This window comes from Conger conger, chromosome 2 (assembly GCF_963514075.1).
Source record: "Conger conger chromosome 2, fConCon1.1, whole genome shotgun sequence".
Classification (NCBI taxonomy): domain Eukaryota; kingdom Metazoa; phylum Chordata; class Actinopteri; order Anguilliformes; family Congridae; genus Conger; species Conger conger.
This window is the reverse complement of record NC_083761.1, coordinates 58474366-58500215: the sequence shown is the minus strand read 5'-3', so window position 1 is coordinate 58500215 and position 25850 is coordinate 58474366. Positions and strand designations below refer to the sequence as shown.

At 44.8% G+C, this 25850-nt stretch overlaps 2 protein-coding genes across 2 annotated transcripts in view; one reads left to right on the top strand and one right to left on the bottom strand.

Moving 5' to 3' along the window:
• The window catches only part of chtf18 (CTF18, chromosome transmission fidelity factor 18 homolog (S. cerevisiae)), a 31078-nt gene extending 13412 nt beyond the window's left edge, over positions 1–17666 (top strand). Inside the window, exons 18-22 of the mRNA XM_061232757.1 lie at positions 142–272; positions 7599–7743; positions 10092–10208; positions 15798–15864; positions 16683–17666. Of these exons, the coding sequence (XP_061088741.1) occupies positions 142–272; positions 7599–7743; positions 10092–10208; positions 15798–15864; positions 16683–16813 (591 nt within the window). The 3' untranslated portion in view covers positions 16814–17666. The remainder of the gene's footprint in view (positions 1–141; positions 273–7598; positions 7744–10091; positions 10209–15797; positions 15865–16682) is intronic.
• LOC133122671 (guanine nucleotide-binding protein G(I)/G(S)/G(O) subunit gamma-13) lies at positions 17087–24300 on the bottom strand. The gene is made up of 3 exons (XM_061232758.1): positions 22654–24300; positions 19917–20049; positions 17087–18200 (listed from the first exon to the last, which is right to left on the bottom strand). Exons 2-3 carry the CDS (start codon positions 20012–20014, stop codon positions 18095–18097), a joined length of 204 nt encoding a protein of 67 aa, XP_061088742.1. The 5' UTR covers positions 20015–20049; positions 22654–24300; the 3' UTR covers positions 17087–18094.
• Between the last annotated feature and the right edge of the window lie 1550 nt (positions 24301–25850).

Genomic DNA, 25850 nt, shown 5'->3' with positions numbered 1-25850 from the left:
GGCGCTCCATGGAAGCCGGGCCTGGGTTGGCTGAATACGATTAGTGGATTAAGCCTGCTGTAGAGCACGGATCCCAGGAGGGCTCGTTCCTGGGTGTTTGTGTGCGCCCGACGCTGGCTAATGAACTCTCTCTCCTCCCAGGTGAACCCTCAGCTCTACAGCACGCGGGAGAAGCAGCAGTTGGTTGAGCTGGTGGACACCATGCTGTCCTACAACCTCACCTACCGGCAGGACCGCTCTCCGGAGGGCCAGTACATGTATCTGCTGGAGCCGTGAGTACCCCAGTGACCCTGCCCCTGCCCCAGTCGCGGTCAGCACTACACCACCACCACTTCCTGTGGTCCAACCCGGGAATGGAGTAGGTTGACAAGGCCATCCTCACATTTACATTGGGGATCTTCCTGGGTTTAATATGTGCGGAGTGCTTTGTAAATCCACGTGTCCCGTGATCTGCGCAGTGTGGTGAAACCTCTTTCTCACATTGCTCCAATCATGGGAAATGTGGATTTATGGTGCACTCTACACATATTAATGCCAGGAACATCCCCAAGATTTTTTACTTTTCGCAGCCCACAGAATGAACATTATTTTGGTCTTCATACATTGGATGTTACATGTTGTCACTTATTTTCCTCCCAAGCAAAAAATCCCTCTTAATCATTTTGAAAGCTCTATTTTAAGTCAGCAGCAAATCTTGCTACCTATTCAAAGTCAGCACATTACAGTGATTTGACCTGCTTTTCCTCCCACTATGGGTGGACAGGTTTCTAAACTGAGGTAAAGCTGAACTGCTGAATAATTCAGAGCAGCCCTGTTCTCTGCACGTGGCTCTTAGCTCGGCAGTGCAGTTTCATGTACTTAGCCGCCTCCTACTGCTAAAGCGCTGGGCTTGTTGGGAGTTGGGAAACGGTGAAAGACAACTTGCTGCAAACGGCCTTTCATAGAGGAGCATACAGAGTCTGTTTGAAGAGAATATATGTGGGATTGGGTAGAAGTTTGTACAGAGGTTGGGACCTGGGTTTTTTTAAGGCCTTGCTTTATTTCGGTACCAGGAGTTCTTGAGTTTGCTGAATGGGAATTTCTTATGCGATTATCTCTAGCTGCTCAGTAAAAGGGTTATTATTTAGAGGCAAAGCCTGTTCAGAGCCTGACTTCATAGACAGTTTGTTGGAACACTTGAAATCTCAGTGTTTAAAAATAGTGTTATCATATCATAACGTATTTGGTAGTTATGGCTATTACATCAGCCCATTGAATTGTAAATGACGGCTGGGTGGCTCATTTGCGCGAGGCACCATGCTGTGGTGCATGGATCAGTCCCCCTGGTCTCCGGTTGAATCCAGGCCGTACCATCTGTGGCTGGCAGCTCCATGGGGTCAGGTGCCGTCAGCGATTATGTCACCCAGGGAATGGGCTGGTTTGGTCGGCTCTTCAGTCTGCATTTCATGTCTATCGGACGGCCCCCGGTGGTGGATCGGGCTCCCTTGGACTGCATGTTTAAGACGCATACGAGAGGTCTTTCTCCGACTCCACTCTGTGTGAGCTTAGCTGTGGCCTGCCAGGTGAACAGAAGCAGCTGGTGACGCCACATGCTTCGGAGGAGAATCGCGGATATCTACACTAAATCAGCAGTGGGGTGTGCACATGAACGCTGTGGCTACAGACAGTTGGTCATTCCAAATTAGGATGGGAATTGGACATGCTCAGCCCTACATTGGGTGCCAAATTTATAGAAAAGAACACGAAAAAGAAAGCCATTGACTCATAGTCTGTGCTGGCTCATGGCCTAATATGGTTCTGGACATGGCCAAAGCCATTATATAATTCCACAGAACTTAAATGAAGTGCAGAAATTAGCAAAAAGATGCATTATTTCTGTTTTTGTGAAAAATAATTATTGAAGCTGAAGTATTGCTTTTGGAAATTGTAATGTGGTTTTCCAGGTGGTCAGAATACGGAAAGAACTAACTGGCTGTTTTAAATCCATTCCCATCCAACATGGTTCAGGCCAAGCGAAGCACTAAATTCTGTAACAATATAAGCTGAATGAAATATGCACACACTGCATGGCTGGCCTATTTTTCATTCGAAAGAAAATGCACTTTTTATAGAACACAGTGCGCTCGCAATTTACCAAAGTCCCAGTCCTAATAAACATGGAACTGCGAGGGTACTGTCTGTGACAGGAGCAAAAGGCAGTAGGCTATTATTTGACATGAGTGGTTTTCTGTTAGATTTTATATTGAAATTGTGCCAACAACAAAATTCACTTCTGTTTGCTGGCAAAGCTTTCCAGAAGCTCCTATTTATGTTCAGAGGAACAGTGCCAGGCGCTCAAAGTGGCAATCTAAACATGATCAAAGAGTGGATGGATGTGCAAGTGGCAGTGGTCTACCCTGTTTAACCTTATGCTGCCAGTCTGTGACTGATGGTGAAGACTACACATCAGTAAAAAAGGCAACACTGCAGTATGACTACTGACATCTTGGTTATGTTAGGCGCATATGCTCCTTGATGATAATATTATGTGGTCCCACCACAGTATGTGAGGGTGTTATATCTTACAGACGGCTTGCAGGAGACGTTCATCAGTTTAATGAACACCGAACCTTAACTGCGAAGTGCTGGGTGGGTCGTGCTTGCAGCTGTTGCCTTTATTAATTTTAATATTAGGATAGTGTGTGTATGTGCTTTCCAGGAGTACAGTTATGGCTAGGTCCCTTAGCTTAGACATTGCAGGTTGAACCCAGTTGTCTTCAGTGACAGACGCTTCTTTGATAGGCGCTAGCTTCCTTTGGTACCATTTGGCCTCTTGGCTTAGTGCATCATGGCAGGACATGGAGTTCACCTGTAGTGCTTCTCACCTGGGTGTGGGTGCCACAGACTTGACCCAGAACTCTCCATTTTGGGGAGGAAAATGAAAGGAACACTGAAGGATCCCTGGCATTTTCTTTAGATTTTATGATTCTTTAGCTCTTTCCAGATGTTTGAATAAAACTCCTTCCTTGTAAATAAGAATAGAATCACTGCCTTTTCTGGAGATAAACAACCATTTTTAGAATGAAATTATACATTTACCCCATCAGATTTGGGGTATGTTTCTGTTTTGCAGATGTAACGCTACTAAAACTAAAAATAATGAAAAAAGACATGCAGTCTTCCTCAGCAACTTCCAGTTCAGCTTGCTGAAACTACGTTTGCCTTGTTTTCTCTCCTGCCCCCAGCAATGCTAAAACCAAGCATTGTAGTCTGAGAAGGTGGGGCAGGGGGAAAATAATTCGCACTATCCATTTTTTTAATATGAAATGTAGCAAAATATATATGTTGTCATTGAATTTCAATAGCTTCATGTGTACCGGATACTGTATGTACTGGCTCTGAACTTTTAAAACTCTCTTCATAACCGTCTGTCTGCTGTAGTGAAGGGTGGTGAGGAGGTGTTTTTTTAATTTTGGCACTTGCTGATAAGATATTTAGGGAAGTGTTACGGCGTTTTTAATTATTTTTTATAGCCTCTTCATATTTCGAGTTCATTTGGAAACAGAAAAATTTGATTTTTGGGTAACCTTACTCTTTAGTAATATTTGATATTGTTTTAACAGGATGAAGAACCTTTCTGAATGGCTATATGATAGTAATATTATTGAGAATTCAATAAGTCAGGTTACGTAATTGCCAGGAATGAACACCATCTTGTTATCCACAGTCTGTGGGGGTGTGGGGTTTAGTACTGGGGAGTGTGGTAAGGGATATTTATATTTGCCCAGTGTGCTGTTCATTGGACACTGTTGCGTAACAGACACTGCGCTGCGTTTGTTTTCCACCAGTTACACGTGAGTGCGCTCGTCCACCAGATTCCCCCTTCGCAACATGTTCTGGGGGAGGCTTTCGCCTCTCATGTTTATTTGTTTGTTTCCGAAGCTTCTGTCATTGATTCAATCACTCTTTCCCCTGCCTGTGCTACGTCAGTTTACCGCATTGTCCTTGCATACTCTCGTTTTGAAAGCGCTTTGGGCGTGGAGTGCGGTACCACCCTGCGGCGGTACTGCTGGTTTTTAAGTGTGGGCTCGCTGAAGGGATGGAGGAGTGCTTTCTGTAATCACTACCCAGCTACAGGTGAGCTAGCCTGAGGCAGACACAGCTGCTTGTCATAGCGTGCCAGTCAGAAGATCGGGTTTGGAGGGCATGCTGAAGTCTTCCCCGTCCCTCCCCTTTGCTCCTCCGCCATTGGCCACCGTGCAGCAGTCTGATTGGGTGATACCCCTGTCCATCGCCCGGCTCTTGCTGCGGCTCGTTTCCGCCTCCCTCAGCCTGCTGGCCACCATGCACCTCACCCTGCTGGAGCCAGCCATGGCCAGCCACACAGAGGGCGTCGCCATTGTGTACAAGGAGACCTGACTGGTCACTAGACATGGCTCCACTGCTACGCCTCCCCTGCGAACCGCACCAACACGGCCAGCATGTGTACACAGGCCCTGGACACATTTTGTTTTGTTCCCTTTCCGACGTTGTTACGGCTACGGTTTTGCCTGGCGTGGCTGTTGTGGTTCACACCGGTTTGTCCGAGTCCCTCCCCGCTCCCTTTCCCTGCCCTGTGCCTGACCAGCGGCACGTTGGAGCCTGGATACTGGAGGACGGGAGAGTGGTGGTGCAGCAGAAGCCTGCTCAGCGCCTGCCTATTTTTACACTTTGAAGATCATCTCTCTCGCTGATGCCGCAACGGTTGCTAAGCACCCCCTCAGCTGTTGCCGTACATGAAGACGGGTTTTTCTGTGTTAAATGGAGGAATTCCACCTTGCCACTGCAGATTGGGGGGGGCTGCTACGGAGGACTTATCTCTGCCATACCACCCCCTCAGTCTGACCACTGCGATGAACACATTGCTGTCACGAGGCCCTCCTATGCAGGAGAGACATGCCTTCAAGGCGTGTGTCCAACACCACTGAACTGCCAGGAAAAAGGAGTGTGCTGTTCAGTCCCAATGACTGTTGCTCGTCTGTTCCCTGTGCTGGCGTTACGTGTGTATCCTTGCTTCTGCTCATTTCGAGTGTCATTATTTACAGATCTATACCTCTGCTACAGAAACCTCTATATTAAGAAGGGTTTTTCTTTTCTTTTACTGCCAGTGGATGAAGTCATTGAAATGTATTGAATATGTATGCGTGATTACCGTTTTAGGAAACTAAATGTAAACTTTTAAAACACAATTCAGTTTTTGACCTAATCAGTATCTGATTAAAAAAATAAAAATTACCTCTATCCAGGATTCTATACAGTGTGCACTTTTGTGACTGGGTGATGCGGAAGGGGAAGGGAGCTATGGGCTATGAGTAATCTCTTAAGATTTCCTATTTTCTGCTGTGCTGCTATTTTCCCTCAAAAGAAATTAGCAGCATATTCAGCTAGCTTGTCAAAATGACTGAAGCCATTTTCTGAGTATAAATCTTGAAATGAACACATCCAGACTCCTTCATAAGCTCTTATTTTGCAGTACATTTTCAGCCTCACAGGCAACATTTGATTTAATCCTGCCGTTTTGTATTTGAACACTTTGGATTAAAGATTATCTTAATGCCTCTAGTTTTAGCTGAATACTGGTGTTTCTTCGCAGTTTATTTTCATCAATACAAAATTGATTAATTAAACATTTTATTTAACTTCTGATGAATGCCATGTCAGTTGTTTTTCAGACTACAGAGAAACCTGGCTGTACAGCAAAGGCTCTGTTAAAGGTCAGAAGCTGCTCCTTATCGCAGTGTTAAAACTGTAAGCCCCTCTAAGGCGTGTTTCATCTGCTCGCCAGTGCAGCGTATCCGCTGCAGTCCTTATGAGTGTTAATTAGCAGCGGCGGAGGCAGGGGGATTCGCCGTCATGCTGGGGCCTCTTGTCGCTCGCCGATCTCTCCTGAGAGCTGAATCTGGAGATTGTTAACATGACCCAGAACACGTTTTACCGTATCCTCTTGCCATTTTCCGTCATCTGCAGGGGAAGTCGTTCCGGAATACTCCGTCTTGCAGTGGAAAAACTAACAATACAGCGTGACATAAAACAGGTCGTATCCATTGAGTACCTGACGTGCAGTGCAGTTTGTACAGTCCCCCCCCCTAGCAGCTGCTGATAGGTTTAATGTTGATGTGTATGTCAATATGTTTATGCCCTTTCCTGCTTTGGAACAAATACTGGAATGGGCAACCTGTGTTTTCAGAAATATAATGTTTCACACTGGTGTACAGCCAATGGTTGTGTAGATGTGCTATCTTCGACTGGGAGATGTATGTGCCTGTGTGTGCCTGTATGTGTATACATGTATACGTGTGTGTGTGTATGTGTGTATGTGTGTATGCGTGTATGTGCCTGTGTGTGTCTGTGTATGTGTGTGTGTGCATACATTATGTATCCGTTGCTGAATTGCATTGTTTATACAATGTTGATGATTCTGATCCCAGTTTGGCCCTTAATTGAAATGGAAATGTCTATCAAGCGTTAAGCATCTTTGTTTGCGCCTACAGAGAATCATTATTGGATCTGTTTGCACATGCTGTGCTCCTGTAATCCAAAATATCCCATTGTGCTGAAATTTCCTCAGAATTCCACTGATTGAAAAACTGTTTCTTTTCCCCCCTGCTCCACGCGGGTATTCGCGGCTACACAAAGACCCAGGCTAACGTCTCATATTACGATTCTACATTTTCACAAAACGATCATTTTGTAATACTGCAAAAGCCGAAAGCTCCTTTGTTAAGTCGTGGAAATAGGGGTCGTAATTATGCACGGGGGACACGAGAGCAATAACCTCATAAGGATTGTGTAATTGCAGGGAAATCCCTCCCGATGTCGTGATAGTTGCAGTCTGTTTATTCAGCTAGCGATTACATGACCTATTGAATTATTGAAATAACAGGTTTCCCAGCAATTTGCAGAATTGAATATGTAAATTGAATATGTAAGCTCCTTAGTGAATTGCGTCCCCTCGCAGTGGAAAGATGTATGGCCCTACCCTAAACCCCTGAAGACAGCTGACTTCCTGGGGGTTTCTGGGATTGTTGCTTCTTGTTGTTTTTGGCTGCAAAGTAAGCTGGTTTCACCAATTTACTTGGAAAGAAGATGTGACCTATTAGACTCTGTTTTATTTCAATTCCCGGCGCATGAAGAGCTTAGAGTGTAATCCCCTTTCACCAGCTCTCTGACTGTGATCAGAGAGCACCGCAGTGACATGCGTTCAGCACACACTCACAGCACCCCAAACCACAGATTTTGTATACAGTCAAAGCATAAAAGGAGGAAATCTGCGCACCTGATATTTCACTGAGGGTGCAAAAAAAAAAGGCGGAAAAAAGCAACTCAACGCAACATCCGCGTACTGCAAAAAAACACCACTTGGATTTGCGTTTTTTTTTAGTATAATTCAATATTCACGCTGTGTTTTTTGCAGTTGTGGCATTGTGTACAGTCAAAGCGAATTAATTGATCATGTTATCAGTGCTTCAGGCACACGGTCTGTGTCATCGTGGTTCTGACCGTCCCCGGTTAATGTTCAGGGGGAGTGCGGTGTGTGCTGAAGCCTGGCTGCTGTGTCTGAGCCCCGGTCTCTCTCTCAGGAACGTGGAGGAGGCGGCACGCTTCCCTGGCCTGCCCCCCCGCCGGCAGCTCACCTACCAGGCCAAGCAGATGATCGCCCGGGAGATCGAGATGGAGAGGATGAGACGGGCCGAGGCCCTGCTGCAGGCACGCAACCCGCGGAGGGTGAGACGCGCGCCGATTATGCGCTTACGTGTACACACACACACACACACACACACACACACACACAGTGCGCGCATACAGCATACACACACCACGGGAAACGACCGAGATGCATGGCCGCAGGGATTGATTAGAGAGGAAGGGACTCTGTGTACACATGCTCACCGCACACACACACACCGCACACACACACACACACAAACGCAGCCACACGCACACCGCACACAACACACCATGGGAAACGACCGAGACGCATGGCTGTAGGGATTGATTAGAGAGGAAGGGACTCTGTACACACACCACACACGCACGTGCGCGCAAACACACACACACATGCACATGCGTGCACACGGAAACGCACACCACGCACGCACATATGCACATGCGCACACACACACATACACACGCAAATGCGTGCACACGGAAACACACCACTCATGCACATATGCACGTGCACACACACACACACACACACATACACACAGAGGGAGCCAGATGTAGACATCAGGAGAATCATTCCCTTGCATCTCTGATATTTACCACACCAAAGCAGGCTGCAGTTCACACTTGCAGTGTTTCAAAGTTAATGGCGGCCTCTTTGCCAATACGGTTCAGTCTTAGCCCACAATAAACACGTTCATGTTTTGTTGTTGTTTTTTTAAACACCCATTTGTTACATTGTTTGTTAGGGGGTCTTTATGGTCGGTCATCTCTTCTAAGGAGGAATTGTGTGTTCATGTGAGCTGATTCCCCTAGACATCCATTAAAGATTGATTAGGAGAGCCATGTTTTATTAAGCAGCGTTTACTGGGCTGGTAGAGGAGGAGAGGAAGGGGATGGGACTCCTGTGAAAGTGCCCAGAGGTCAGTTCTTGACAAAACACGAAGAGTTCATCTCAGCTGTGTTATACCCTGTACAGAGAAAAGTCTAATTATATGTTCAACTATCATATTCAAACTTGGTGTAAATATCTAAATTTAAGCCACAAGCTTTACAGTTTATTGTTTTGTCCAGATGTATTTATTTGTAGCGATGAAATCCAGATTTGTCAAAAATAAGATTTTTTATTATTGTAGTTTCTTTATTTGACAATAAAAAAGAGATGACTACTTAGTGATTTCAGAAGAAAATGCATCACCCTGCCTGCATGGTTTCCCCCCCAGTAGTGTTGAATATACATGCCTGACTGGGCCACTTCTCTGCAGCTCAAAGCTTTCCCTGTGAGTGGGAAAGATTACCTCATCGCTCACTCTGTCTTCCCTCTCTTCTCTCCCCTCAAAGTATGCGGAGAAGAGGGGCTGGTTATTTCTGTAATGCCTGTCCATGAATTGTTAATGCTTGCGGATTGCCTGGCTGCGCTTTGCTGAGTTTCTGCTGGTTAATTAGGCCTGGGGGACAGAGAGAGAGAGAGGGAGAGAGAGAGGGAAGGATGGAGAGAGGAGACGAAGGGTGGTGTCACCAAGGCGGGGAGTTGGGGGGAGTAGGCTGCTCCTGTGAGATTGGCCCATTTGCTGTGTTTTGGATAAACAGTGTCTGCAGGTTTGCTGCAAGCGGCGCCACTCATTCTGCGGGGAGAGGCAGCTCCTGAACCTCGAGGCCTGACGAGCATGTAAATCTATATTCTGGCACGCCGTAAAATATGTATCAATAATTGTATCTTTGATGGAAGGAGCCGTTCTCACCAGCCTCAGACTTGAGTCTCCTCCTCCTCCTCCTCCTGTCTGCTGCTCCAATCCTCAGGCCAGCAGTAAAAATGTACACATCTGAAATGTGTGGTGTATTTTCAGTGGAAAGGTGTCTGAACCATAGAGCGTACATAGAAACTGGGTTTGGGGGTGAAACTGAGGGTGGGAAGGCACTCGGAGGAATGTCTGCTGAGTGCAAAAGAGCTTTCTGTCCTTTGACTTGTTAATGCACCATAACGCAGATATTCAGTCTTAAGATTTTTTTTAAGAACAGGCAATGGCTCAGACTTGAACCGCAACAAAATAATTATGCCTGATTCTTTAAGCCTTTAGTGTCAGGCATTAGTGTTGTTTATTGATCATAGTAGTTGCCCAGCCACTGGTAGCATTGCAGGAATAAAAGAGAAAGTGTTTAATTTGAATGAAAAGTCAAAAAGAAGATGTCACACTCTAGCTTGCTTGGATAAGTAAATTGATCCTAGGGTTTTAATATTGTTAGCCTGTGTGGCAAAATTGAGATATTAAAGCTTATTTCATCCCGCTTGTTTAATACATTCATAATAATGTTTAAAATATAATTATGAATGACATCTGTCCTTTTATTGTGTTATTATTGTGAGTTTGCATATTATTGCTAAAATGTGTTATTCCCTGTCAATGAAGAAGGAAGAGGAGAAGGAGAAGAACCCTGTGCCCCACAGTGGAAGTCTGAAACCGGCTGCCAGGAACCACCAGCAGAGACTGGAAAACATTGTGAAGCAGACAGTGGTGGAGATCAGGGTAAGTCACTGACCTGTCCAGTATCTCCATTTCAACATTTGGGAAAAGGTTACGCATAACACGGAGCACTCTTATGCCTGAATATTTTTCTTTTAGTTGAGGGGATGTTTTTTTTAATCAATGTGATTTTCTGGGTCTTTGGGAAAGCACAGATGCGTCACTCGTCTTTCCCATCACAGACTCCTTACCCACATCCTCTTGAGCAACAGAAGGAGCTTCCTGTGGACTGGGGAGGAAACATGACCCTAATTAACGGCCATTTTATACAACCACAGTAAAAAAAAAAAAAACGGTGATTGTGTTGATGCCGTAGGACATAATTTGAGTGCTGAGTGGGGCTGATCACTTTGCATTCAGGCGTATAAAGCATCTCGAGGAGCAGGGTCACTGTCGTGCTCTGTTCACACTGTGGCCCGCTCTCCGCAGCTCTCCGGGTTGTTGCGCTATTTTGCACTGCAGTGCCCTGAGGCCAGATTAGGCGGCCTCTCTCGCACCTGCAGAATGAAGCGTGGTGCACCCGCATACAGACACCGCTGTAGGGCAGAGATTAAATCAGTGTGGTGAAATGCATCCCCCACATCGCTGTCTCCCAAGCGTGTGATCAGACTTACCCGTGTTTCTCACCATGCTGACAAGTGAGGAGCGATTAAGTGTCGATGAAGTGGGTTTTTTAGCATTCCTCCGTAGTAGACTGTTACACTTGGGACCGACGGTAGTGTGCGGGAGGTCATCGTTTCTTTCACCTGCCTCATTAATTATGCCGATGATAATTGAATAAATGTCCTTTCTCACATTGGCGAACGGAGGTGTAAATGATATACCTTGTTGCAGCTTCTTTTCTCAGCTCCCTGTGCCCTTCTCATTGCTCTCTCCGCTTAAGTTCAGCAGGTGTGGACTTGGTTAGTACCTGGATGGGAGACCAAGAAAAACACATTTTCTTCTGGTAGAGGTGTCGCTGGGCAAGTAGGGGGCAGACCTCCCTCTGGACTACTTATGAAACCCAGTGCCCTAGCACAGTGTGAGGGCTACTATGCTGTAGATGGTGCCGTCTTTCAGATGAGACCGTAAGCCAAGCTCCCGACTCACTTTGGTAATTAAAAGTCTTATGACAATTTTTAAAACAGTGGGGGTGTTAACCTTGGACTGGAGAAAAAAAATAAGGATAAAGTGGCTGTGATGTCACCCATTGACTTTCCATGGGCTTGAAAAACATGCTGCCACATCTCTCAACAACACAAGGAAGTGAACTTTTCAGCCACTTATCCAAACCGCAGTTATCCAAAGTGACTTGCAATTGGTTAGACCAGACAGGAGCCAATCGCTCCTGGGGCAATGTGGGGTTAAGGGCCTTGCTGAAGGACCCATTGGTCTTTTTGTGGCCACACTGGGGCTTGAACCGCGAATGTTTCAGGTCCCAGTCAAGCACTTTAATCACTAGGCTATAGGCTGCCCAATCCCAGTGAAATTGCCACAAAAAGACTAGCTCTCTACTTCTGGCCACCTAATTATCCCCTAAGTCTTACTGGCTGACAGCGCAATCCATCACATTCCCTACCTACATTAATTCCCCAGGTCCTCAGTCCTGAGTTTTTAGTTGCCCTACTTGGGTTAGGTTGAGCAAATATAATAAAAATGGTCAATTGATATTTCAGGTATGATTCCTGCGGGCTTCACTCTCAACCCTGTCAGAAGTGGTATGATTACAGCGGTGCGGATGACTGACGTCACACATTGAATGTGTGTCACCTGTCTGCAGCTTAGTACCAGCAGATGCCGGGGCAGTGTTAGATTGCGCTATGCCTGTGCGTGGTGCCAGCTGCATTGGCATGGAATTGGCGCCTGTCCTCTCAGCCTGTGTTAGGAGGTCGGTTCTCTGGCAGTACACTCCTGTGACTGCCAAAGTGGCTGCCACTGCTGTACCGCCCGTCTTACTGGAGGGCAGCATTTCCCAGCCTCAGGGGAACGGTGTTTTTGTTGCCCACGTGCAGCCCGTACTAACCAAAACATTCTGACATTTTCAGGCTCCCACAGTATGTAATTAGAATATTAAAGCTTACAAAGCTTTTACTGAATATAAGAGCACCTTTCCAAGCTCATGTTCTTATATTTGGTTTCAGTCGATTGATTTAGTGATAGTCTATTGACTAAAATATCTTGAAAATGTAGTCTCGTTTTCATCATGAATTCTTCATTAGTTGTTGGCAGTAAGAAATCGACTAAACATCCTTTCGGTTCTTGTTTTGACATTTTAGCTACATGTCCAAGATATTGAAGGATATTGAGATACCTCTGCAACAAAATGACGTGCTTCATCTTTGCATTTCATACAAAATATCTTTAAGAGTTGCCATATACAAATCAGAACACTATCATCAAAGTGGGCAGGCCAAAAATTGCAATTTTAAAAACCAAAATATGGAAATGCTATCTTACTAACAGAATATATGAGGATGGAGATGTTCCAGAATATGAGGATGGAGATGACAAACAATGAATCTGAGGTCAATATAATTTAATTTTGTCTAAGGTTTGCTGAATATGACAATTTTAAGATTGCAATTCTCACCCAATATGGATGTAAATACCCACATTAAAGCTGACAGTCAGCTGAAGCACTTTAACCTGATATCAATTTTTACATTTCAAATTCAATATGCTGGAGTACAGAGGCAAAACAACAAAAAAATGTGTCTCTGTCCAAATACTTGTAGCCTGCACTGTAACTGGTGTAAAGTCCTTTTCTAAAATGACCACCTGGCCTTTCCCCCCAACGTGCCATTCTGAATAGGTTTGGTCTTGTAACAATCTACTGTTACAAAAGAAACATAATGTTTGAGGTTTGTCTAATGTCTCATTTTCCAACAGGGAATGAGTTCTTTTTTAGGTATGAGTAAACTTTATCATGGACATCGTTTAAAAAATAAATAAATAAATTTGTTACTGAAGAGAAATCTCATACTTGGAATCCAAAATTGGTGAAGGTGGGCGGGAAGTGTGGGAAGTGGCTTTTAATGTAGCTCTGGGCTATATTTGTGCCTTGTTCTTTTTTTAACTTTCACACTGTAAATTTATTGAGACTGCCAACGCCAGCCTTACTGTAATAAACTTTGATTCAGCCTCTTCTTGACGTTTGTTTGTGACCAAAGCCGGACCCCTGTACTACATGTGCACATGGTTTGAGCTGCTCTGTCTGTCTGTCTCTGTGTGTGTGTGTGTGTGTGTGTGTGTGTGTGTGTGTGTGTGTCTGTCTGCCTGCCTGCCTGTCTGCCTGTCTGCCTGTCTGCCTGTCTGCCTGTCTGCCTGTCTGCCTGTCTGTCTGTCTGTCTGTCTGTCTGTCTGCCTGTCTGCCTGTCTGCCTGTCTGTCTGTGAGGTGACAGTAGGACCCCTGTGTTTGGCCGCTGCTCTCTTCCCGGGCGCTGCTGCTCCCTCGCCACCGGGTCTGCTAACAAAGCACAGGAGATTAGAGAGCTGTCATCTGCAGGCTTTAATCTCCCAAAAAGGGGCCACTCTGCCATTGCCTCATCAAAGCACAAAGCCCGCCTGTCTATTCATTTACAAACTGCAAGATTATGCGCGCGTGTGTGTGAGATTTTTTTGAGAGGTAGAAATGTTGCTGCTATTAATATCTCTATGTAAATGCAGAATGACTACATTTCTCTTTCATCTTGTAAAGTGCCAATTAGATGCCGTGTTAGCTAATTGACAGCGGTTGGCATGCTGAGTACGGTAGATTTTCTGAGAGTGGGCTGAAGCTAGTTGCTCTGAGGATGAGCCTCGATGTTGAAGTGAAGACACGGTCTGTCCCTTGGCTCGGTTCAGACAGGAGGCGGTTGCTGGAGGGTAACACGCAAGCAAACAGAACGCAAACATGTTTGGCCCACAGGGAATGGATCAGCTGCGTAATGAGTCTACAAGGGGGTAACAAGCACCAGGGCTGGGCTTTCTGTTTAAGGCAGTGGAAAACTCTTGATTACCGCTGCGTGCCCTGCGGATCTTATGGTCTTCACTCTGCATTGTTCTCGGCTCTTACACTTCAGCAGTTTCCGTCACGGACTTGTATAAATCTCACTCATTCTCTTAACAGCCCAATAATGCACACTTTACCGATCCGGAACGTTCCAAGCATTTTTAAAACACTGCGTCGTGCATAAATCTAAACTCAGCCCCAGCATCCAATGTAAATTTGCACAAAATATAATTTGCAGAGAGCAGAACTGGAAAAAAAGGTGCGAGGAATCTTTTCTGTGTCCTAAATTTAGCCCTTAATGCATGCTCTTAGCCCCACCTGATTCCCCTGCTACTGAAGTGGAGGGAATGTGAGAGACATGCAGGAGCCGAGCAGCGCTGAGATATTCCTGCTGTGGCCAGACTCCCGGGAAGTCCTCTGACAGAACTGGATCATGTCTTGTCTGGGGAGGGGACCATGCTGGCCCGGTGGGGGGGTTTTAATGAATGCTAACATGCACGTTGGACGAACTGAGAAGATATGCCTGATGCCCTTCATTTTCATACACGCGTGTTCTTTGGATCCGGGTCAGCGATATCTGGGGCGCGGGAACACCCGCCCCCCCCCCCCCCCCCCCCTCTGGTCCGGAGCCCGACCACCACGTTTAACCTTTGGGCCCGAGCGCGGTCGGCTTGCGACTCATTATTTGATAACCCTCTCTCAGGTTTACACTCGCACAGGCCAGATAAAGAGCTCTAATGGTTTCCCAAGCAGCTGAGCTAAGAGGCCGTCTGTCCCTATCTGGAGGAAGACTTTTAACGTGTTAATGCCCCTCCTGGCTGAGCTCCAGAGGACTACTCTACCAGAGCAGGCGGCAGTGCCCAGCCCCCCCCGTCCCCACACGCTGTGCGGCCAGACAGGGGAGCAGGGGGAGGGTGCGGGAGATGTGATGTGGCAGGATTTCTCCATCTAATCCCAGCGCCACAGAGAAATCAGGTTAATGGGAGATGCTTGGCTTTAGCCTTATGCCAGTGTGCAGATCCGCTTTGCAGGCCAATGGCGGCGCTTAGGGGACCGTGCCATAATGCCAGCACGGAACCCCCGCCACCACGCTGTTTCCTCACCGGGTTCCACTGCTGGTGGAAAGAAATCACATTTCTTTCGGAAATAAAACTGTCATTTCGGTTTTTGTTCTCCTGAGCATGTCTGACCGCAGGTTGGCGCATCTTTCAGCGTAAAGGTTTTTATTGGGTATATGATTTACAGATATGCCTAGGGAGGATGAGGATCTGCTGGGGCTTGAGGGGGATTATTTCATATTTGACTGCTCGTTTTTTATTTTGAGAAACAGACCATGCATTTGCCATTACATACAGATGAATCTTGGTGTATGTGTGAATGGGTGAGCATTCCTCCTTGTGGTTGTGTGCACGCCAATAAATGTGCCTTGGCTTCATTGCAAATGAAAAGGGCAGGCAGTCCGAACTGTGGCTGGATGTGGTGGCCATTCTATAAGAATCCTGCCCATTCCTGGAATCTTGTCTGCAGGCTCAATGTGGGGCCTGATCTGGTGAGCCTAAGACTGGAATATTATCTGGAACGTTCTCTCATTGCCGCCATTTTAATTGATATTTTATTTCAGCCCGAGGTGGACTTCTTTGGACGTACCGTCGTGCCGAAGGAGAAGCCGGTGTCCACAGCAGCCCCAGGTAATGCAAACCAGGGAGGATCCCCACGTGTCCTCTTCCTCCTTCCGTAAACTAGCGGATGTGAACATTTCAAAGCCTGGTTGGCTTTATGTTCAGTGTGCATGTACTCTAGCTCAAAGAAAATAATATCAGCTTTTAAATGTAGGGCGATTTTGGGAGTCTGCGTGCATATGAAAATGTGGTGTGATCCTATATGTATTTGTGAGCATAGCTGTGAGAGGGGGACTAAACGGGCGGATTATTACGGGCGGATTAAATGTCATCCGTCGCTGGTCTCCAGCAGTGCAGAGAGCAGCGGTGTGTGTGTGGCTGGGCTGGGCTGGGCTGTGGGGACGGACTGTGGGATTAAGAGCCGTAATCCCGCAGTGAATGGAGGAAGACAGGAACGGCCTGTCTTTATCCTGCGCATTAGTTTGATATCTGGCTGGGTCTGGGTGGCGAGGAGCGCAGAGCCGTGGGGGTTGGGCTCACTTTGTTGATCAAAATCACAGCACGATGCCGAGGGGGAAGAAGGGGAAGTGTGAACGCACGCGGCAGGGGCCGTCGGGGAAATTTTGAAATTCTTTCCCTGCGGACCTGCAGGATGTCACACCTTATGGTCTTCATCCTTATGCTGAGTTATATGGAGAAGCGGCCTGTAAGAGGCTGCTCCGCAGGGGCAGAGGAGACTCATCCTGGCCTTGTGGTCTGAGCCCTTCTGGTCTTCATCCTTATGCTGAGTTGCATGGAGAAGCGGCCTGGAAGAGGCTGCTCCACGGGGGCAGGGGGAGGCTGATCCTGGCCTTGTTTGGGCTCATGGGATCTTCTCTCGTCTACAGGTGAGGAGGGGCCGGTCAGTGTGGAGCTGCGGATGGGGAAAGCGGTCGGCAACAGCGAGGTGTGGTTCCGCTTCAACGAGGGCGTGTCAAACGCCGTTCGGCGAAATGTCTACATCAAGGACCTGCTGTAAAGCAACGCCGGTTCACGTTTGGAGGGGGAAACAAGGAAACAAGGGTCCATAAATAAGATTTGTCCAGGTAGACGAAATGCTATTTTTTGTTTGTCTTTTTGAATGACTTTTTGTATGCTGTAAATTCTAGTGCAAGTGAATAACTGAAGATTTGATGCCTTCAACAAGGGAAACGTTTTAGGATTTTCTTAGGTTTAGGTTTTGTTGGTTAACTTTCATCACGTGGGACCTTCAAACAATGTTTATACCTCACACAAATAACATGGTTCAAGCTGTCTAAAAATCCTCTACTTTATTCAATATGACAAACATTTTTGTAAAACATTCAATAAAAAATTGTCATTTATTGCTCATCATCATTGAACTAGTACTTGTTATCTTATGCATAATTTCTCAAAGCACTCTTACAAGTTATCAAGTTATACATAGCTAGATAGACCGTTTTATATCTATATATAAAACAAACAAGAGTTAAAACCATATTCTTGCCTTTCTTCTGAAGTGTCAGTAGTGGACAGGTTGTGCTGTTGAACATCTCGGCCATAGATTTAGCCGGTGTACAACTACTGTCACTACCCCACACACACAAGACAGTGCAGAGCTTGCTAACAGCTGTCTAACCACCAGCAGTACATATACATTCTCTTTAAGGAACCAGTGTACAAGGCAGTATTTGATGGTGAAATGGCAAAAAAATGAGTTAACTTCTTTCCAAATGAGGAACAGAGTGCAGGTCCAAACAGAATGTTTTACAGCAACATTGAAATCTGACAGAGCCCAAAGGACTCAAGTGGTGCATCAGTCTATAAATAAATAAATAAATAAATAAAGAAGATGATTCTAAAACGTAAAATGGGTTGATACTTGCACACAAATCCGTGTTTCAGTGAGTATGCTATATGTCATCACGTCACGTGCGTCTGGCTGCGGGGAAACAAACACCCATCACTGGCAGTGTGGAGTTGCCGCTATAAATTTTAAAATGCGCAAGCAGCAGCGACAACGACAAAGTAGAATCGAGGATAAAACTATGATCTGCATATATAGACATAAGTATATCATAAAAGGAGTCTCGTTTTCCAATTCTTGCAATGGCTATACAATGATTATGAGTCGGCGTGTTTTTTCTTGGTGTTTCATGTCGATGCCGGATGTTGTACATTCGCAGTGAGAGAAGGGGGCGCTGTCCTGCGATGGGCCTGCAGCACAGTGTTGGACCGGGGGTGGGGGTGGGGGGGGAGGGGGAGGGAGGGGTGGTGCTGCTCTCACAGGGCCGGTCTGTTAAAGGATGGCACACTTGCCCTTCTCCACCCAGGGGTTGTTCTTCATCAGCTCGGGGTTCAGGAAGGGGTCCTCGGGCACCCCGTCCTCGATCCATTTCACCAGGCTGCCAGGCAGAGAGGGGAAGAATGGTCACTGCACCCTGTTGATCTTCCAACATTTTTCCAACTGGGATTTCTATAGACATTTCTGTAGCATTTTACTTGAACACCTCGCCATAAGGCTGACAAAACACAGTCATACTCATGGCATAACAGCAGTCACAAGATGGCATGACAGATTATGTCAGGTTATGTCATATGGCATAAAACTCGTACTTTTATCGGCAGATTTTATGACCGTAACATATCATAACATTTACCAATAAGAATATGACAGTTTTATATCATCTGACATCAACTAACATCATCTGTTACGGCACATGGTGCCAGCTGCTATGTCGTGTATGACTGTGTTATGTCAGCCTTAAGGCGAGGGGTTCAAGTAGAGTGCTACTGACATTTCTGCTAATTTACTTATGAAACTGAACACTCAAAGTGTGAAGACAGTGTGAGACCAAACGTCATCAACACCAAGCTGAAGGCTCCCCGTTCTTTCCATTTTATCCGTAATATGTTTTCCCCTTTAGAGACGCAGGTGTACATGTGTGTCAGAAGTGATGTGTACGAGAGTGTGATGTCCATTTCTGTCGCTTGAGAGGATGTAACCAGAGATCATATCTCATCGTGCTTAGATGTGGGGGTGTGTGTGAGAGAGGAGTGAGAGTATGTGTGGGTGCCGGGTGTACAGACGGTGACTAAGGGCCAGATTACGCCAGGACAGGAGACAAAGGAAGACCGCAGACCGGCACAGGGACCACAGCTGAAGCTTCTCACTCCAGAGGAGCTGTTCAGATGCTGGAGCAGATAGCGCTTTCTGCCAGGATGTAACTGCTCAGAAGGGAGCGGGCAGAGCGCATCACTGCCAGGAATAAACGCGCTGCGCTTCCCGGCCTCGTATCCCATCAAGACGATTACCAATCTGGAATGTCTTTAACATCGAGCACTGAAGCTTTTTATATCGTTACTGCTGATGTTTCCAGTCAACTGTGAGTTACACAGTCGATAGCTTCATTTTAGGTGCCTATTCGGCTAGGATTGTGTTGTGTACTCTCAGTTCATCTAATGCAAATGGAAACAATTTAGCACTTAAATGTCTGTGGAGAAATGCGTGTGCACTGCACACTCTTCATATCACTGATACCGGGCGCATATTGGTGCGGTGGAGAGGGGACAGCAGAACAGGATCTAGCTCTCATGCTAATTCCCTAGACCACAGGAGGAGTATGCTCAATGAACTCATTAGATTTACCAGGGGTCACACAGATCCTGAGCTAATTGGGTGGGGAACGGCTTTAAAGCCTTAGAATTGTAGACTGCTATAAAGCCTTGCCATTGCAGCCAAAGAAAAAAAAACGACAGGAAATCTGCATAACCCATTATCAACTTCACTAAGTACATTCAATTCCTGGGAGAGGATCCTTCATCTGCGATAACCTATTTGGACAAATGGCTCCCAGCCCCCCTCCGCTGGTATGTGAACAGTGCAAGAGCCTAGTGGAGTGATGGAGTGAGTGAGCACTGCTTCGGTAAGGCTTTGACACTGCGGGAGAATGACGCTGAAGACCTGCGTTGCTGCAGTGTGAGAAAGCTTATCAAGTTTAGAGAGCAGCTGAATGCTGCCAACCTTCTGAAGGGATCCCTGGTATGGCCTTCAGTTTGGTAGCATACTGCATGGAAGCAGCTGTGGCACTCTGCATGAAGGAGAGAGGAGAGGCACTTACTCAGTGACTGTTTTGGAGGACTTCTCCCTTTTGAAGGCCAGCTGGTATTTGAGGCTTTCCACCTCCTTCTTCATCTGGGGCAGGTCCATCTCTTCCATGTCTGCGACTGTGGTTGGGGCTGCTCAGGGTGGTGCTGCATCACACATCACAGAAAAGGCTACTAAACTGCATACTTCTTCTACGCAAAGACCCATTCTTGCAAAACAGTCTTAATAGATTAGGACATGGTAGACATTACCTGTTTGCCAAGAGAGAAGGTATCCCACCATTAATCAGAATCAGAATTTAAAGAAAATTCCTGACTTTTCATTAACCTCAAATGACCACAATTACGTGTGGTCATCAAGAAAGAAATAAGCGTCAAGTTGATACATGACTTTTGTCTTTGGGCATGACTAGGTGCTGCTTGTGATGTCTCAGTTGGAGCAGCAAGTTAAAAAAACTCGCTCTGCATGCACACTGATATCCTCTTTGCCTGAGGGGAGCCCAGAGGGTGATAACGACCTACGACTGGAGATCCAAGGAAACTATTCACACATGGAGGCTTCAGTTCTTTTGGTTATTTTCTGGTCCTGACTTGATTTGCATAGTGTCTTCCTGTGAAGCCAGCCACCCAGTGGAAATGTGACACCGCAGTACTGAGACAAGGAGAAAATGGTCTCCGATGCAAAGTAGCTAAAAGCTATCTGCAAACCCCTCCTTGCCCTCCATAGCTACAACTACAGCTGAGATGCCAGCTTCTCATGTTCAGACCTGTTTCAGCGTCTCCTGGATGCTTCTAGCACAGAGGTGCCAAACTCAATTCCTGTAGGGGTGTGTGTATGCCAGTTTTTTCAACCTCTGCTCTTACTTAATTAGCCCAATCCCTTCTTAGTATCACCCTGTCATTTACATTTATTCTGTTAATTATTTGTTATGATATGCTCACTCATAGTAGGCTAATATTTTTACTGCTATTTATTTTGGGAAAGATGCAGGTGTAAATATCAATTAGTCCAACCTGCTGTTGGAACTGAAAAACAGAATTTACACATGCAAGTTTTATGGCACTGCTAGTAAGAGCCATTTATAGGTTTCTAACAAATATGCAAAATGCCAATTCATTTGTTTCTCTAAATAGGCCATATAAGTCCCGCTTCTTACTATTGTGTGACACTTAAACTTAAGAGATTTTAAACAATAGACAACTGTGCTCATAGACAATGTTAAGACAGGAGTAGGCTAATTTCAGTCTGTTCCATAATACATTAATACAAATAGTTGATCCTCCAAAATGAGTCTCAATATGTCTCATATTTCTATCATTTCTAAAACGTGTAGGCTTCGGGATCTATTTTTGGAATCTGTTTCACACAGTTTGAGGGTTGCTGACTGGAGGGATTTTCGCTCTCTGCGGGAACATACGCGACAGAGTGTTCGCCCATAGAAATGCGAAGCTTCAGGGGCAAAGTTTTTAGCCCAGGTCCAGGATGAGATGATTTAGCTTAGCAACACCATAAAAATATAAGCATAAATGAAAATGTAAGTAGAGAAATGTGTAGGATTTTTTTTTATCTGAATGTATATTTAATGTAATGCATCTAATTGTGCTTATTTCAGCTACCACTCAATTCATACTAACCTATGCAATTTATTTGACATATATTTTTGTGACAGTAATTGTTCATCTGTCATAAAATGTTATGTTCCACAGCACCATCACCATCTATTTATAGCCCGCTATTCTGTTTCCACCCTTCCCATGAAACTCGGTTTGCGGTACAGTTTTCCGAGGTTAATTTTGCATTTCTCTTACAAAATGCTTTTTCGTTAGACTTCTTTAGAAATTACACCTAAACCTGATTTTGTCATGTTGGTTCGATGACGACACTATTGACTGATTATGGTGATGGGGTGGAGTAGCCTATACGGGTCTTCGTCAATGCTTTCAGACTTGATCAATTCAGAAAGTCCCCCGAGGTTATAGAAGTGAAGTGGTTCTGGATATAGGAAAGCGATTCCACTTCTACACAGGTATCTAGCGATCAGCAAATTAATCTACAGACTCAAGTAATACTGTAACTGCGTGTTAAGGTAACACTAACCTATAGTGTAACCTGTTTCAGAATAATTTAAGCACCGGCACAGCATAATGCGAGTTCACGTTTAGGGCGAATCTAACAGTCTAATAGCCTATGAACTGACATGATTAATACGAATAGTAGGCTAAAGAACCAATATGCAGTCAAGGGAATTGATAGCCTATACAGCTTCAACATTGACGCCTAGGTAGGCTATACACATAGGCTACGCATTGTAAGGTAGTCTTTCTTATTATATCTGGAGAAAACACTGTCTTAGTCTTAACAGTGACTATATTTTCAGTAATTATGCACTGGTAACAAATCAACATCGGGTAAATCCACCCCTCTGTCCCTGTTAAGAAAGAGGACATTTGTACAACTATCCACTATACACCCGAATCATATGGTTGCCTATGAGTTGGGGATATGCATTAGCGTTCTCCCACACCTTTAAACAACAATGTCCAAACACAAGCGACATTCAAGACGTTTTTTGTTCAATTGCCTAAAAATGTTTTGCCACTAAAATACCATAGGCCTATTTACCATGTTTATCTTATTTTCGTTAAATGAAATTAGCTGTCAGTGCGAAATTCGTTGTCGTGATTTTAAATCTACATGAATTTCAACGAGGAAGCTATAGTTTGCGCTCTCGTTTTCTGTTGATTGCTTACCTTAGTCGATATCTGGTGCAGTAAATCGGTTGATGGGTGCTCCGTTCTGGAGGAGAAACTGGTTTTCTTTAGGATGTGTTCCTTAGAAACTATACCAGCTGTCCCAGGGTACCACTTACAATTTTCTGTTTTAAATTTCCGTGCAATAAAAAAAAATTCTTAAGTGTAGTCCTTTGCCGTCCCTTTGCATGAACTGAAAAAAATGGATATATATTTTTTACATTGATCCAATTATCTGCGTGTCATACCACAGTGTATTCAAGTCTAGTTTGGCTTTTGCTGCAGTGTGAGTGGTTGTGATGCTGTTGTTGTTGCTGTGGTTTTGAGAGCAGTGGCGCTGAATGGTGCCTGTGTGCCACTCTCCGCCGGTATTGAGGTCCTGTGTACGCGTGTGCGCGCGCGCGGTCTGGTGTGGCGGGCGGATAAGCCGGCAGGGATGCTCGTTCGAAACTCGCTTTTCTCTTCGCTATGACGACTGCAGTTCCAGAAAATAGCGGTGCCCCAGTTGACTTTTCAAATAGGTGCCATCTTTTCGCAGGTGGTTGTGGAAATGGATGCATAAGTGGCTGTCTGTCCCACCTTAGTTTTTGGTTTTGCTGTCGGCATATGCTTTTGATTCATAAACCATTCATAGCCCTATTTCGGTTGCCCAGTGTTTAAGGTTCTGACGCAGTAAAACAACCAGTGTTAAATCTTAGAGTTCATATGGTCTAACTCCGGTTTTTTTTGTGGAAGAACCTATGCCCTTGTAAATCGTTTTCGATTAAAAGTGTCCGCCAAATGACTAAAATGTATTGGATGCAAATATACTCTGTTAGAGTTAAATGAATAATGCGAATTTTGGAAACATGGAAACATGCCCCCACCATTGTTTGGTCTTTGAGACTACTTGAATTGACTGGGGGCAACAGGACAAGAAGGATCCCAATTTTGATTCCCAGCTGGGGCCTTTTTGTGTGGAGCTTGCATGTTCACATCTGTGTAGTTTGGTTCCCTCTCACAGAAATGCAGGTTCACATAAGTAGAGAGAGATCCTGGCCAGGACTAAGTGGTTTAGATAATGGATGGCTGACTCAACTAGTCTTAACTAAGCTACCACTGCACTCTGTTCAATATCTAACTGCCTTCTCTGGTATCTTCCCATACTGTTATGCACAAAACATTATTATGTGTATCCCTAAGTCACTTACAAGTTACAACATGCTTTCTAACCACCTTAAGAGACCCCTCGCTCATTATAACTTCGTAAGAGACACATGGCTGTAGCTGAATTTAATTTAAAAGTAATGATCAATGTTTTCTGTTGTTTTAATCAGTTCAGTAAAGGGTAAGCACAATTGTTTAATGGCTTTATCATAGCTTTTCCAGGATCCCCATTACATGGTTCTCTCAGTTGAAAACCAATATTTGTTCATTTGATTTGGCCATGAACTTCATATTTACTGAGCTGCTGTGTTTTCAGTGAGGCATTGCATACAGATGTACAGATATGATAAAGGAGTTATGCATATGTCTGGACATTTTCCTGTGTAAACGTATGGTTCTGTTTATTGTTTGCTGGGCTTGATATATGAGGCTCATAATGTAGGGTACTTTCAGGGCAAAAAATGTTTTTAACAGAATAATAAACCAAAGACGACATTCACATTAGATGTTATTCATACATGACTAATTGTTATAATTTTTCCCTTTGTACTGAAATGTTACCTTTGGGAGGAGAGGGGTCATTTGTGAACAAATGACAAACAGATTAAACCTCCAGTCAACAACTGTGCGATGGCACCAATCATTGTCCTTAAGGAAATCCCACACAAGAGCCATCTGTCCAATTTGCTCAGAGCCTTAATCATTTTATACGGAAACCATTTCTGCATTCACACTTAGGGGGGCGTCACAGAGGTGCGACAGGAGCAGCAGGTCTAGCAGGCCTGAGGCAAGACTGCAGATATACATTCAATCTCCATATAATGTTTAGTTGCATTTTGATCCACTTTAACACATTGCCTCTCCTTGCTGGCTTCCCTTGAATGAGCCATTTTATGACGAAATGTTTGACTTGCAGCAAGTGCACTGTAAGGACATTCCAAACCATTAAATGACTCTTCTAGGAACTAATAGTAGAAGTTAGAATCTCCTTCCTTTGAGGTGAAAAATAAGCGATTGGAATGAGCCCTTCGATCTGAACAATAACCTTCCCTACAATACAGGGCTGATTTGCACCTGTATGAAAATGATGGAGGCATCAAACCCCTGCAAGGAGACATGCAAATAGGCACAAGTGCTCCACTGATTTACTTGTTGGGCATTTAGTATTCAAATTTGTGTGTACTCTGTAGAAAGGGCAGGACTATTTCAGATGAACTCATGAGATTGCAGAACACACGGTATATATATGACCACTGTCATCTTGACTTTCTTCCAATTGGACGTTTATGTCCATATATTAGTGGATGTACTGTAGCCTGCCTACAGCCTAACACCTGCAGTTGTTCAATCAGTATTTAACTGAATCATTTTGCAGTATGGTGTGCCATTTGTCTTTGGATGAGTGATTAGTGTAGGGTCTAATGTACTGAAGCCTTGGCCAGATTAATGACAGCAATCCATAAAATAAGGTTTTGACAAGAGTTCCTGTAATCCTAAAATGGATTACAGATTGGGTCATATGATTACAGCCTCTCCAGTAAAGTGTTTAGGGGGTTAAAACTGCTGTGGATTTATCACTCACTCCTAACAGGATGACACAAATTTCAACCATTTCTTTGTGTTGATAATTTTTAAAACAATGTAATCTCTTGCATATGCACTGTAAATTTAATGTAAAATATACCCAAGTGTATTTTCACACATTGTACACAATATCTACATGTATTATCAGATGTGCTTCCTTACTACTACATTCTGCGAGAGTATAGGCAGAACAGTCCTTATTCCCCTAGCAAGCATTAGACAAGAGAGCTGATTAGACAAGAGAGCTCATTCCAATCACTTATTTTTCACATTTTTCCCTTGCTCCTGACCCGGAAATCGATCGATTGGTCCACCATCTTTAAGATCATTCCAACCCGTTCAACATTCTTTTTAGGAGCTAGATGTTAGGAACTTCCAAACTTCTCCTTGAGCAAGGGTATCCTTTGTGGAATTATTTTTTCTGTGTGACAAATTATCAAACACACATCTGTGTGCCACCTCTGTAA

Excerpts from the sequence above, each read along its gene's own strand:
- LOC133122671 (XM_061232758.1), bottom strand. The coding sequence starts at position 20,014 with ATGGAAGAGATGGACCTGCCCCAGATGAAGAAGGAGGTGGAAAGCCTC. Across the intron at positions 18,201-19,916 it reads TCCTCCAAAACAGTCACTGA|CCTGGTGAAATGGATCGAGG; the intron begins GTAAGTGCCTCT and ends TCTGCCTGGCAG.